Source organism: Artemia sp. Qi Xiang Cuo, chromosome 1, assembly GCF_049724085.1.
Source record: "Artemia sp. Qi Xiang Cuo chromosome 1, ASM4972408v1, whole genome shotgun sequence".
Lineage (NCBI taxonomy): Eukaryota > Metazoa > Arthropoda > Branchiopoda > Anostraca > Artemiidae > Artemia > Artemia sp. Qi Xiang Cuo.
In genome coordinates, this window is record NC_142794.1 from 84,856,952 (window position 1) to 84,873,035 (window position 16,084).

Consider the following 16,084-nt stretch of genomic DNA (forward strand, 5'->3'; position numbering starts at 1 on the left):
AAAGCTTAATCAAGCAAAAGTTCAAGCTACAATGCCCTTTTTATGTTAAAAAAAAACACTGAACCTCCTCAAAGGGTCAATTTAAATAGTCGTCTCTGTGCAAGGATAGTTTTACCCCTAAAATAACAAAAATCAGACGGAAATTGTGAGACAGAAAATCCATTTGAAAATACCAAAAGATTGAACATGGCGTATCATAATTCCAGAAACATGTTGCCGCGTGATGTTGTATGTGCAATGTTGTAATGTGCCGCGTGATGGTGTATGCATTCAAGTGTAATCTGTCCTAATGAAAGCTCACCGAGTGCATAATCTGTAAGTTTTTCTTGAGTTTATATAAAATACAATATAATATAATATATTTAAATACGTGTACAAGATAGATTTTTATGTTTAAGCCCAAATTTTTTAGAATTTCCATCACAGGCCTTTCAAATAAATATGAGTGGTGAATTCACTTCTTCCCCCCCCCCAAAAAAAAATCCCTTCATTAGGGGTTATATTGAACTAAACTTACAATATGGATGTTTTGGTAATGTAAGTTCCCATTGCATAGTAGATTAATTTAAAAAGCTTTTTCCAAAAGAGAAGATTTTCAGAAAAAAGTGAAGAGGTACATTAAACCTAAAAAGAACGGAAATAGTAACTTAAATAGCAATTCAAGCGTCAAACGAATATAAATCACTATCAATAAATAAGTTAAGATTGACAACAACAGAGACTGGGTAGGACTAACGCAACCCGCGCTTTAATGGAAATAATTCTTATTTTGAGTTGTGAGTTTATGTTTGCCGTAACTTAATAAAGTAATATATTAGCCAAGATAACTGAAGAAATTCATATGTTGTAGCAAGAAGCAACAGTTGCGATCACAAGTAGCTACAGTCGTAAGTAGTCACAGTCGTAAGTGATCAAATTCGAAGCAGTTTTAGTAGTTTTAGTAGTAGGGTTAGCAGTAACAGTAGTTATAGTGGCAGTAGTAGTGGTAGAAGAAGTAGTGGTACGCAAACAGAGTCTTTTTGTTAGTTCAAAGTCTCTTTTAACATACCCTGAAAATTTCAACCTAGTATTTAGTAAATTAGTACCCTAATTTGTTCCTGATATATTTCTGATACGCTAATTGGACAACCTCCATGCACATAGTGTGTTTTGACTTTGTTTAACATCGCCCCCCAACATTCCCTGAAAGTTTCACCCTTATAACCTCAGCCTTAGTAGTGGCAGTAGTAGTAATAGTAGTAGTAGTAGTAGTGGTGGTGGTAGTAGTATTAGTAGTAGTAGTAGTAGCAGTAAAAGTAGTAGTAGTACTAATAATAGAAACCGTAGTAGTTGTAGTATTAATAGCAGGAGGATGCACTCTGTACCTTTTGGTCAGTTTAACATCAAACTCAACACGCCCTGAAACTTTCAACCTAATGTTTCACGCCTCTCCTGAGATGTACCTGATACGCCGTTGTATAACCTGCATACAAATAGCATGTTTTTAATTCGTTCAACATCTACCTCAAATTTACTGAGAATTTCACCTTAATACCCTTAGCCTTAGAAGTATTGGTAGCAGTAGTAGTAGGAGCAGCAGGATAAGTAGTAAGAGTAGCAGTAGTGTTAGTGATAGAAGTAGTAGCAGTATTAGTACGCAAATAGTGTATTTCGTTTAGTTAAATATCCCCCTCAGCATGCCCTATAAACAGTGTTGTAAACTCAACCAGCATCGTAAACCTGTGCCGGTTGAGTGAAAAAGCTGTGTTTTTGTGGTATCCTTCCTACCGGTTTGGGGTAAAATTTGTGGTGAATTTTTATGCCTCTAACGTGCATGCATCGGTACTATTTTAAAAGAAAATTCAGGTTTTCTAAAATAAATTAGTTTCTTGTCACTTTTTCTTTTAAATGTCTTGTAACTAGAGTTTGTTTTTCTTGAAGTTGTATATTTTACCTAGAAATTTGAACACTAAACATGGAAAGGGGCAAGGAAAAGTAACACTACCTGAACCCCCTCCCCCTTCATTTTAAGGAAAAAAAGTTCCTAATTCTAAACTATATGAGTTTTTATTCAATTTCCCGCATTTTTATCTATTTGAAAATTACTAAGAGCTTCTTCAGACTATTATTGGTAAACTGGAAGTAGGACTGTCTAGTTTGTTTCTTTTCTAAACTCCATTAAACATTTATCGATCTATTTTTGTCTCCTTTTTCTGCTGCTTTTTCCAAAACTATCGTTTTGTGTCCCCTTTTCTGTTTTCTAAGCTTCTGATGTACTGGTCTTACAAAGAAAAGAAAGGGACATAAGTACTCAATCTCGGTTCCATTTTCTAAGAAACTGGATACTCTGGACGCGACTCAAAAGATGATATCGCTAGATTTAAAAGCTTTTGTCGCCTCAGCAAATATGCAAAATGGAATTCCTTGATAAGACTTTTTTTCCTTTTTTTTTAGTTTTAGATCGTTCGTGCAACATTTGTAGTTTTTACGCTACTTGCTTTCCTAAAATAAATTTTAAAGAGGTAAAGTTAAGGAGTAATGTAATTAATATATAGTTTTATATAATTTTCCCCGTTTGGTAGTAGTATAACATTTGCTTACTCCCAATAACAAACATCTGCATGGTTTGTAGTTTGGATGTGTCCATATATTTCAAATCAGCCCCCCCCCCACCCTCTCATAACAGAAAAATAACTTTTTACACCCTTATAGATAATTACAAGTACAAAAGACAGGAGTATATTTTTGTTTCTTGAAAGGTTTTCCCCTCCCCTTTTCCAAAGACTGAATCCACCATTGGGGGATATCAAATTAAAATCCCTGAAGTAAGTACCGAAACCAAATGTTGAAGATGTTTGGAGACGTGATATTTTTTTATAATTAGGTCCGACCATCCTCGTCGGATGTTTGAAGCCACTGCTAAGTGCTTGGTATATTATTCTATCAGGTGCGGTAGGTGATATCTGGGCTAACTTGGTGTTGTCGAAATCCAAACTATCTATCCATTGCTTTCACGGTCTACTTCGTGGACAAAGGCCATGCAGAGCTCCTTCAAGTAAGATTTTTGGGAGGCGGCTTGGCTCCATTCACTTGACCTTGCCAAACCTGCACAGTTACTGAGAATGGTTTCAGTCGACAGGTGGCTTTGGCATACTTCCATATTCGTGTGCGGTCGATGCATTTGATTATAGCAATGTGCTGGAGGCATCTTATCTCGAAAGCCGAAGTTTTCTTTTTGTCTTCGGTATTCAGTGTACATATTTCGTATCCATACATAACTAGGGAATTTATTAGACTATTGAATGGCTGCATTTTCAGTTTGTTGGATAGATGGTTACTTTTCCAAAGGTTTGCTAGTCTTTAGAAGCTAGAACTAGGAAGTGTAAGTTGACGTTTCACTTCAGAGCTATGGCAGTTATTAAAGGAGAGTAAGCTACCAAGGCATAAAAAGGTGTTGACCATTTGAACCTGCCTACCGCCTATTCTACTAAGGGTTGAGTTGTCAAAGTTCATGTCTCATAAAATATTGTATCGCCCGGCCTTAAAATGTGATCAACGCAAAATGAACGCAAACAGGCACAATTTCATAGGCTCATAGCTTTTGTTGAGCAATATCGGATTTAATGAACATTTGGAATCAACAAAAATTTCATTTCGTTTGGTGTTTTATGCTATCAAAATTCTTCTTTTTAGAGTTTAGGTTACTACTAGATTGAGTCATTACTTACTTATAGTTTGTTACCCCAAACTATTTGAAAGAGATGGAGATTGAAGGGAACAACATCTCCTCTCGAATTTTGAAATTTTACGTTGACAAGAGAGCATACCCGAGTGAAAGAACTTATTCTCGAAGCATTGTTACAATGTTTTGAGAATAGGGAGATTAGAATATTGGAAGCTACAGTGATGACAGTGTCAAACATGGTTTTGAAGCATGGGTGCTCCGAAAAGCGGATGAAGATTCACCAGACGTTTTCCACAAAAATTGCCTATGGAATGTTCTAGGTATCCGGCTGACGGACTATATTTCAAATAGTAGGCTGTACGAAAAGTTTGGTTAATACCCACTTTGTTGGGCTATAATCCGAGAAAGGTTGAGATGGCTAGGGCACATTTTACGGATGAAGAAAGGCAGATTGCCAAAGATTTTCCTTTTTGGCCAACATTCTAGGGCTAAACGGAAAGCAGGTCGTCCACGGTTGGGATCGGAGAGTGTCATAAAGAAAGGTCGAGAAAAACGGAAACTTCCTGGGAGGGTTTAAGAAGGAAGGATTTGAATGGATCAGAATGGAGGAGCTTCCGTAGCTGTGATGGCTTCAGGCGGCTTGATGCTGTAGTAAGTAGTAGTAGTAGTCGTAGTAGTAGTAGTAGTAGTATTGCTGCATAGACTGAAACTTTTAAGCAAGGAATGGGTAGTTGAGGGAGTGACAGCTCCCCTTCCATGATTTGTATAAACTGAATATCTTACATTAGCATAAACTAAATTAAGAGGGACATTTTTTTCAAATGAAATTAAAGAGCAACGTTAAAACTTAAAATGAACAGGCGTCAGCCCATGTATTAGATGTGCTTCCACTCTCCTCGACCTTCTAGGTCTTCCAGCTCAAGTTTGACTTGTCTATCTGCATAATGTGATGACAAGTAAAGCTGCGTCGTCACTGTGGTTCAGCAACTTATTTGCATTTGATTGATATAACAACATTTTCAGTTTAGATGATTTGACAGGCTAACCCTAGTAGTTAACAACTGGTTGTTGTCTTTTAAAATTTGGCAATGAAGAGCTAGTCTAAGTTCGGTGTAAAGGACGGAAGAGGGCAGTGTTGCCCCCCCCCCCTAGAGACTTATCACTATTTTTAATTATTTTTTATACTGCCTAAACAAAAAATCACTAAATCAGCACATAAATCACTAGATTATTGTAGGAAATCACTGAATCCACCAAAAATTGCAAACATCTAGTGATTTTTTCTTAGCGAATGGCAGCCCTGGAAGAGAGCTTTAAGAGGTTGTTAGGCTACCTTATTGTGCATGGAACACTTTATTTTGTTTTGAAATTTAACTTCACGTATCACACAAATTAAAAAACAAATATATCTTTTCTTTCTTTTTTTTGCGGCCACACGAATACAAAAATATTACTAGGATTCAGTTGAAAGCGTAGAATAATAAATTCGAAGTTTTATATTTGAGGGTTAGCTGTGGTTAAAACTAAAAACATGCACACGCCACCATACCCAAAGAGCATACTTGGAATTAAATTGCCCTCTACTTCAACCACTGACATAAACAAGACAATCATGGGCTGAATTTGAGCCATAAATTGACATGCCTATCTTATATTTTAGCAATTCTTCTCTATTTTAAGGGAAACATGTATTACAACCTGATCCCCTTCGTATACAAGTTTAAGAGTGACAAAACTCCGGATAGTAAACCAAAATTTGCTCGGGAAGGAGGCCAGAATAAAAAATTACATTTTATTTGGAAATTTAAGTAAGGAGTGGCCAAAAAATTCAGAAACTCAGGATTTCGGGGAAAGGAAGCCCTATCCTCTCCCCTTGGGTACACCCGGCCACGGAAGTCATGTTCTCCTTCAGTGGCAGATCTAGGGGAGCCGGGGGAATAATAAAACATTTTTTCAACGAAAAGTAAAACTTTTCATTGCTGGAAGTTTTTTTCAGAAGGTGCTACAGGTTCTAAACCATTGAACTGGATAGTCTCTCCATATACATACCCTCGGCATACATAATTTCTGTCTAATAGGTCTTAAGAAGCTAGAAGGTAGAACAGCCTATACCAAAACATCACTTTCATGGGATTGCCTAGCTTCACTACCATTTTTCTGAAGCTTCCACAAAAAAAACATTACTTTGTCTTTCACTTTTTTATTTTGTTTCAGAAATCCAAGTCTGCGGTTGCCCTCTGTTCAGGATACTCACTTAAATTTGACCACTTCTTCTTCTATTTAACAACAGGCGGGCTTTTCAGTAATACTATTTTGCCCACTTCAAGTCTGCCTTTACCTGTTGCCTCTCGTTCTCACTCAGATCCGACTACAGATACGCTTCCTGACATCTCCGCGGAGAACAGAAGCTGTCACCATTGACTTTTTGCCACAGCTCCGATACAGACGTTGTTGAAGTGCAGCATTCTGATCAGTTTGCAGGAGGATCAAGGGATGATACAAAAACCATGGTGGAGCAGATGCAAACGGCACAGCCAAGTAGCAATGCTACCTCCTTGCTTGACACCGGCTTCGCACCCTCTCTGACTTTGGTTTCGCAGTGATACTCAAAGAAAAAAAAAACTATCATCAGGAGAAATCAAGTTTTTTTCCAGTGAATGATGGAAGCCAAAGAACCAAACAGAACTTCCGACTTCAGTAAAAAGGTGAAAGGGAAGTGAAGTTACGCATTGATTCAATATTGAGCTTCTTGCCCGCTATTCCTGGCTTACGATGAGCTTTCACGAAGAGCACGAGGGACTTTGGTTTAGCTTTTGTGTCACGATGAGGACTTCCGATAGCAGCAGAGGGTTATTGGCTGTGTCAGGGGTAGGGGGTCAATTCGTCTTAAAGCCACTGAAGGACTACTCAAAAGTGACTGGAAAAGAGCGTTCTTCTTTCAAGCAAAGCAATCCAGATGTCAGGAATGCCTTGGACTGTGAAAGATTAAAACAAATTTACCAGAACCGTGAGCTCACGAGCATTGGGGAAACACTTAAATTTTGCTGGGTACAGAATATCCCCCTTTGTGGCTACTGGGACGATGTATAACTATACAGCCAAGGCCACAATGTAATCGCAGCAGAAAATGATGGAAATTTCTGTCATCTACTTCAATTTCGTGTTCAGGGGGTGATTTACGGCTTTAAGAACTTTAAACATTTTTAAGAACTTATAAATGCTGCACTTTGAAAAGCGAAATATACTAGTAAGCAGATCCAAAATGAATAAATTGGTCGATTGTAGAACTTATAAAGTCCGAAATAGTCAGAAAAGCAGGCACTGCAAGAGTTTGATGTCTCCTTGCTGACGAATCCATCAATACACAGACGAGGTAACTCATGGTAGTTGTCTGTCGCTATGTATACAGATCAAAAAAGGGTTAAGTAACCCGAAAACATCTCTTTGCCGTATTCTACACCTTTCAAACCTAATCGGGGCTCTCTGAAGATAAAGAGACCAACACCAGCCGGAATTTCAAAGACAGGTTTGACGGAAAAAACCTCAGCAAGCTAATTTTATGTGAAGTCACCAAATCCGGCTTAGACATGACAAAGTGAGTTGGCCAAAGGTTATGACGAAGCCTCTAGCATAACAATCTTGGCAAATAGCGCTAGTGGTGCAATAAAGTGTCAAAGTCAACTAGCTGATATTTTCATTGTGTGAGCTATACCATCAATTTCTCATGCTCGAAGATACTTTCTGTCCCAATTCTGTAGAATGCGCAGGATCTCGCACGAGAAACAAGCTCTCATTTGAGCTCGAGTGCCAAACAAACATGGCTTCTCAAGACACATCTGATGTCAGACAATGCTGGAGCTGAGACCCTCATTGGTCTTTGTACCACAAGACATGTAGAGGAGGCAATTATTTGATTTTTTGATTCCTTCTCGTCGATTATTTCTACTCTGCAGGAGATGGAAGGTTTGTATGACCGGGAGGCAAGCACGAAAGCATATGTACTGTGCTCTTCTATTGTAAAATTAGACACGCTGATTGGGAAGGTGTGCTTGAATTTGTTGGCGTCTGTTACGAAACCTTTTGCAGATTTAGTTCAATAAAAGGACAGTGATCTTGTGAGAGCTTTAGAACTCATAAGTAGAGTAAAAGCTACATTAGAGGAAATTTGAGCCCGTGAGTAAGCCGAGATCCCGTCTATCTATGCAGAAGTCCAGAACATGTTAGAAATAATTGATGTTGCCGTGTAAGTCGTCTATCCACGCATAGCCTCGCGCTCTGTATACCAAACAGGAGTACCGAATATAGATCCATAAAGCATCGACAGAATGGTGGCATTCATCCCAGGCCTGGATGCCATGCTACTTGATCACGGAAAGATTCGGTTCCCATTTTGCTAATGCTGCAAAACTCATCATTAGTCATCATTAATTTTGCTTTTATTTTGAGTCTTTTGGAATGAATGACATTTAATGTGTGATCTAGATTGTTGTTACAGGCATGACTGAATAAATCTAATAGACGTGTTCCAGTTTTGCTAGGTGGAATTGTCGCGTTCATCCTAACGAACTTACAAAACTAACGAACTGGTCTGAAGAACACGATACAAACATCCCTCTCTAACATTGTTCTCGAGTGACATTGGCACCCTTGGTCCTGTGCACCCGCCCCCCCCCGACCTCCAAGAGTTTGCTCTAGATCCACTGGTGCTCTGCCTAAGAATTGCCAAAGATTGTAGTGATACTTAAAGTGCAACAAGTGGGAACCAAGAGTAAAATAAGCAATCAAGAGGTTTAATCGCCATGGAGAATCAGTATCCAAGATATTATTTACATTTCTACACAAAACAAAAATCATGTGAACGGAATAGATAAGAACTGTCAGATTCCAGTATAAACCCTGTACTTATTTTAACTTGATTTGGGCTTCTATAAAACTTTCTTAAGCTAAATGGATAAAAACTCAAAAATGGTTTTGAAAACATACCAGCAAAATTGGAGGCGATATCAATATGATTGATGAACCATCCGGCGTAAATTCCTGCTTGTAATGAAACGGATAAGGTTAGCATCACAAGGATCAATGCAAGATCACAGCCAGCAAAAGAAACTGCTGTCAAACATATTGCAGGCCCCATATGACCTGAACAAAAAATATATAACATTACGACTGTATACAAACACTAATAAGCCATTGATTCCCACGAAGGAAGTTTTGGAACATCTAAACATTGTCATAAACATGCATCTCTAGAAACACTTATTTTTGTACGGGATTTTGAGAAGAACGAGAGTTTGATATAAGTGAATTGAAATTTTTTAGTAATAATAAAAAAAAAACAGATTTTGATTTCATTTTTCGTATGCTCCCTTGTATTTGTTCATGTTTTGCTCAACATATACCTCCTCATTGACATAATCGTGTATCTCGTAACACAAAAACCTATCAATAGTTATACCATTTTCAGCTTCTTCTTAAAGGTATTCTTCAATTGTAGGTCACGGAAAGGTTCATTCACAATATGATTTAACATTAAATTAAAATGTACATAACAATTCTTATCATTCATAGTTAAAATTATTAGAAAAAATGCTCCAATAATCTAGCTTGGCTTTCATATCTTCCGTTAAACCACACACAAAAACAGCATAATTAAGATAAATTTTTTTTAAACCTAATTATAGAAACTTGGGAATAAAATATATATTTAGTTAATTCATACACGAATAAACTAATTCAGATACGAGGGTGGTCTGAAAAGTTTTCGACCTAACAAATATACAAGATTTTTTTTCTTGATAATTTTCCTTTTATCTAAATAGTCTGCTTGTAACATCTCCCAGGGATGCTCCAATATCTTTAACCCGTTCATATAGTACTTAGTGCTCATCTCTGAAAAATAGTTGTTTACCAACTTCTCATCACAGTTTTAGGATATACCAGTAGCTACTTCTCTTTACAAACTTGATACATATTTCATACCACGCGTAAAGACTTTGAGCCGTGTCGTCACAGCCTATTTCAGTTGCTACTAACTGTAGACTGAAGCGTCTAATATTTTTTAACATGATGTACATTTGATACCGTATCGTATCGTCCTTGGCAATATACGTCATAACCTTAGATCAGCTTCCATAAGCTCATCGTGATGTGTAGATCGGAAACGATTGTCATTGCGCGTGCGCGAAGGCGGGGTATGAAACTTGCGTGGTTTTAGTTCTGTGTCATATATTTTTAATGGAGAGTATAACCTTTGTCGCTACTGTATATTCTCTATACTGTGGTTGCCATAAACTCATCGCGATATGTACATCGGAAACAATTGTCATTGCGCGTCTGCGAAGAAGTGGTTCGAATCTTGTGTGGTTTAAAATCTGTTCCACATTTCTTTTAACTGAAAGTATAGCCTTTGACGCTACTGTATATTGTCTTTACTGTGCTTCTCATTAAAATCAGACTGCCATGAGACTGAGTAAATGCCATTCTCATTAATGACGCTCTCGTTAAAAACCTCTTCTCATTAAAAAAAAAATCTCTCTCTGCCAGGCACAATTTTAGCTGATGGTAAGGTAAATCTTTTTTAATGCAATAGTTATAACAAAATTTCCACTTCAGCTACCGGAGAGCAGAGCTCGATATTTTAGCTTAATACACTGAGCATAAAGATAAATCAAACAGTGAAAAAATACATAGGGCTAGAAATAATGAGCATTGTGGTTTGACGACCATGCGGTTCAAAACTGTAACTTTTGGATTTTCCCCAAGGCGGCCGCTGAAGTGTAACTGTAAGTAGTTTAGGCGAAACAGGATTTTCTTTTTCTGCATTTGTGTTCACTTTTCTGCAATTTCTGCCGGGTGGTACTAAAAGCTTCATGTGTAGCCTAAGAAAAACAACATTTTCTGTTTGGGATAGATTTAATAACTACAAACTAGATTAATGATTACTCAATAGGTTGTCTGAATACCCTTCTTTGAAAACACAATATTAAGGGCTTTGATAGATCTTATTACATGCGTCTTTGAATTTGACTTTACCACTTTAATTGAAGTTAAATTATTGTTGGTAGACTGAATTCCCTTTCCACAATTAAGGTCTGACTGGAGGAGGGGTGATTTTATAAATAAGTCGTTTTTGGCACTCTATTTTAGAAAATTTTTGAAGTATTTCCCTTGGAAAGAATTTTCTTTGGGGCGGGAGGGATTTCCATGTGGAGGATATTTTCCAAGGAGGGAGTGGGGGATTCTCAGACATGATTTATAAAAATTCAGAAATTTAATTTATAAAAGTTATTTTTTTTTTAGCTTAAATTAAGGACCAAATTTAAACTTAAATCGGAAAGAAATTATTCCACATATGAGAGGTTTGGCCCACCCTCTACCTGTCACCCGTTGCACAAATTCTTATTTGTATTCACTGGCCCTTTCGTTTCAACAGTCGTGTTGCAAGGGGATAGTAGCTAAATACCCTATTTTCAGATTAATTGGTAATCAGTCTAACCAACCGAGGTACCGGAATAACAGTCGTTTTCAAAGAATTGGGGAAACAGTCAACCTTTTCCGTAAAGAACGATGGATTGAAGTTTGACCAATTCACATCATGTACAGAATAATTTCTATTCGTTTTGTCTTAAAATTTCCCCCTTGATTTAAGTTGAAAAGCTTGTTTTATTTATTTATCGACGTATATTAACGTCAAAATTTTCTGGATGTTCTTAAATAAATAAAGTCTGGAAGTGCGATACAATGAATTTCACTATGTATTTAATACAAAAATATTTTCGGTACTTTTTTTCAACGTGTTGAATAAATTCCTTACAAAACCAGAAAACAAAAGTTATAAAGCTAAAACACAAAATGTATACAAAAAAAGTTTCTTTTGTTTTTCTTTTCTTTTTTGTAAAGTTTTTTCTTTATTCTTTTAGCATATCCTATCATCAAATTCAGTGCATTACAGAATCCTATTGTAAGGATTTCAAGCTTCTACATATAAAAATATCAAATTTTGCTTTTTTGAAGAAAGATCGCGAATATTTGTTTATTTGTTTGTTTCGTTTTCCAAGGAATGACTTTGTCAAATTGATTCGACTGGGAAAATGGGTTTCTTCAGGGAGGAACCCTTTTCAGGGAGGAGTTGAAAATTCTTGTGCCCTTTTAAGTAGACAAAATATTCTGCTGGGGATAGAGGTTCTTTTTTGTTCCAATTAGTTACATCAACTACGGTTTTGCCCCAAAGAGAACCAAGTTGCTATCCTGACATCCCAGTTTCAGAAGGAGTGATTTCACATGGTCACCCATTTGTTCCTAAATTGCCATATATGTGGTTCATACAACATAAATGGTTAATAAAGACAAGTATTGCAAAGCTTCACTTAACTAAGTTCATTTGCTTGATTATCCATGAAATCATGCGTTTATTTGCAGAAGAAGTATCACGAGGGCTCATCAGAGAGGGATTTAACCATTAAGGGGGATATTTTAAGGAGGGATTTTTCTTGGGATAAATTTTTACGGGTAATGGGGATTTTCTAGGGAAAGGGGAAATTTTAAGGCCTTACTTACAAAAACAGTCGGAAATTAAATTTAAGTGCGTTTTAAGTGTCTTTTGTAGAAATACTTTTGAAGTTTGTGGGGGAACTCGAAAGTCCAGATATTGAGTTTCCTTAAGATAGTTAACACATTGACATCAAATTTGGTGAATGGTATGAAAAATTAAAGTTGTTATTTCATGAGTGTTTGGAGTTTAAAGGGAAAAATTAATATATAAGTTGCCGATTAAACTTCTGATTACAAAAAAATTGGTACCCTCAATGAAAAAAAGGCAAGAGAGGTATAAAAGGTGTGTGAATGCACATTCTGCATGTGATAAGGAACATTATACAGAATTAATAGAAATTCAAATAATTTTTCAAGAAAAGTATATTTAATGGCAATGCAAAAAAACTTAAGGACTATGAAGGAAGCTTAGCTAAAACTTGGCAACTAATTATGTCTATAATAGGCCAATATAGTGAACCAATAATTCCCATGAATAGCCTTGGAAGTCTGTCAGTGACGTGGCTAATAACTTTTGCACATACTTTTCAGATGTAGGGCTGAAAATATCGGCATCAGTGGATTATGTAACAGGTTATGGTATATGGGCAGGGATACATCCATTTGTCTTCGGTCAGTGAGATCATATGAACTTGATGAAGATAATTTAAAAAGTAGGAAGATAATCGGAAGCTGGAATGGAATTTATGACCTTTCATGTGATACAAAAAGTTCACCCAGTCATATCTAGCCATCTATTGCATCTTGCTAATTAATGTTTGGAATTTTAGTTTATCCTAATTGCTTGAAAATTGTGTCGTTTCTACCTCTGTTTAAAAGAAGTGATAGAAAAATGAGAATATCTACCGACCAATATCTCTGCCTCCTTTGATTTGTCATACTTTTAGATAGACCGATTTGAAAAGAGTTTTTTTTTCACTTTAGTCAATTTGGTTGTTAGAAATGCGTTTACAGAGCATTCTTCATTATTTTTATCTACATTTGTTAACAATTTTCTAGACTCAGGTTTAAAGGTGGGTTTAATTTTTCTGGATATTATGAAGGCTTGTGATAATTTTGACCATGAGATTTGTTTGGCAAAGCTTGAGAATACTCGAGCATGTTTTAAAAGTCTGAGATTGATGGCTTTGTTTCTTGAAGTAAGAACGCAAAGATTACGGTAGGATAAACTAATGTCTGAGGAGATGGTAGTACAGTGTGGTGTGCCACAAGGATCTGTGCTGGGTCTCCCATTATTCTCTATACACATTAATGATCTGAATAGATGTATCAAACAACTGTCAACGCTAAGGTGCAAATCGGCTCTGGTACCGGCAATACTTTACAGTTTTTCTTATATTGCTCAGTTCACATTTTCTGCAAAAATAAAAGCTGATTTGAAAATTGGCATGGAGCAAGGGATGATGATAATCGAAAGATGGATGTGAGTGAAAAATTTTCTTGTTAATCAGAAGAAACCAATGTTCATGTCATATGGCAGTAGTGCGAATTACTATCCCTGGGTCGAAGAAACTGAGCTAGAAAGTGTACGCATAAAACAAAAAAAAAATGGTTAAGCATCTTGGTCCTATTGCACATCAGTGCCTAAGTTTCAAATATTAGATTGCATTTTGGAATATAAATTGAAAATTTTTCCCCCAAAAGGTTTTTCCATTAGAATGTTGTATTAACTTCTTATTCATGCATACTTATTGTATAGTGCAGTAGTTTGTTTGTTGATTTTCACTAGCTCTCTGTGTGTAACAAAATCAGTGTGTAAGAGTTTTGACCAATAATTGATCTTGGAGTTTGGTAAGATATAGGATCACCCATTAAAAATTCTACCACTTCTTGGTTATGTTAAATATTATATATATTTGATTATGTGTAAATTGTTTTCCAATTTGTGACTTGTATGTTTTTCAGACTTTTATATGAAAAGCATACATAATTAAAAACCTAGAATTATTAAAACTTTTAGAACGCTTGTTCAATTTTCAACAGATGTAAAAGGTAAGAAGGCCCTTGAGGAATTCCATACTTCTTTGTGATGCATTTATTTTAACCAATATTTTAGAGATTGATCGATTGAAGGATTTTGGAATGAGTATTTGTTTGTAAGTCATAAAATTACCATGAAAAACGTCATAAAAACCAATTCATTGAAAGGAAACAGTTTTCTATGCATTTGCTTTTCCTTGTATAATTGACTCAATTAAGAAAATTGACAATTGTTTTATTAAATAGACTTTAATTTAGTGTAGTGAAATCAAAGCAAATTTGCAAAATTTGAAGTCCACGGAAACAATTCCTTGCATTAAGGTGAATTAGTAGAGGGTTATAAAGAAAGCATAGAGACGGTAGATGTTTCATAATTACTAAAGATGTTGAGTTTCTTCTATTTGGGTTGAACGTCACGATATTGAACATCTTCAATAAATTTTTAAATTTTACCATTCTAACGCAGGTCAAGCTGGTTTTGATGAATTCAAGTTTTGTTCAGTATATTGTATTTTCATATTAGTATGCTGAATTTCCTCTTGTTGTGTCTCCTGGGTTAACTTGAAAGGGTTGAATTTTGCCATTTTGAATCGAGAAAGTCAATTTCGTAATCTTGAGCTTAAGATCTTTTCGTAATGTTTTTATCATTTAGTTGGATACCCAGAAGTAAGTAATGACCATTGGTATTTTTTCGGTTATATTAGACATGCGTCAGCGCAGTGGCAAAATACAAACACATCATGATTTTGGGGAATTCTAAGCTGAATAAAGTAGACTTGAGGCACGCATGTCTGTGCTGGAGTTCTTGAAGAGAGTAATTGTCAATAACAGCTAAAATTTCATTTGAAATGAATGATAAGAAATATATGGGGTTATGTAGATGGCGGTATTGGCTAGGTATAATTCACTTTTAAAACAGAGTCAAAGAAAAATAGTACATTCATAATAGGCGAATAAAAATTGGAGGAATATTCTATTTAGGCGTATTAACGGCTCTTTGGATGGGGAAGATATACTTAAAATTAAAAATAGAGTATAAATAAAAAGTTAAAAAATGTGACTGAACTTTTGGGGGGAAAAGTCTACGTAGGTGTTTTAAGGGCTCTTGGGGAATAGATATCATTAATTTTAAATATCCAGTCAAAGAAAAGTTTCATATTAACCGAATAAATGCTTGAAGAATTGTGTTTGCCGGATTAAGTACTGTGTTAGCACTTAGGTGTTAGCTGTGTTAAGGCCTCTTAGGGGCTATTTTTCATTATTTTCTACAAATAGAGCCAAAGTAAAAATAGCAATAAATATTAGGTGAAAAAACGAGGTAGAGGAGGAAGGGATGGCGCAGGAGCAAAATGTAAATATTTAGTATTTTGAGGAATCGTAAGGTGCTTAGAGTAGAGATGGAGCATGAGCGCATGTGTTAGGGTTGCTGGGGGGGATGAGGTCCTATTAATAATTAAAATTGACCTGAAATGTCAAAATTCAGCAAAGTGAGCATTAGAACTCCAAATTGTGAGTAAAGCTGAAAATCTCAAAATAGGATGGGTTTAGTTATAAAAATCTGAAAATTACACTGCTTAGAACACTGAAAATATCAATATATTAATTTGATCAGTCAGGAATAAGATAAGCAGCGGCTAGAGCATCACAGGCATAACTCATTTCACTAGTTTTGACATGTTTACTTAGAACTTAGGTCCTCGTGAGCCATCTGTGGCACATGGGGCATCAACGAAGCCTCGATAAACGTCACGTATTGGCGCTGTGGCGAGTACATCCTCCCACTGGGGTTGTAGTGATGTGTGAGCACTGCGTAGATCACGATCATACGTGCGTCTGAGCGTGTTTCTCGGGCTTCCCCTCTGTCGACGCCCAAGCGGCTGCCAATGCTGA

At 36.3% G+C, this 16,084-nt stretch overlaps 1 protein-coding gene and 1 pseudogene across 1 annotated transcript in view; one reads left to right on the forward strand and one right to left on the reverse strand.

Moving 5' to 3' along the window:
• LOC148956838 (putative inorganic phosphate cotransporter) overlaps positions 1–16,084 on the reverse strand; it is a 138,065-nt gene that overhangs the window by 59,543 nt on the left and 62,438 nt on the right. The window contains exon 8 of the mRNA XM_089096561.1: positions 8,648–8,803. Coding sequence (XP_088952687.1) covers positions 8,648–8,803 — 156 coding nt within the window. The remainder of the gene's footprint in view (positions 1–8,647; positions 8,804–16,084) is intronic.
• Positions 6,231–7,369, forward strand: LOC148956839 (uncharacterized; annotated as a pseudogene).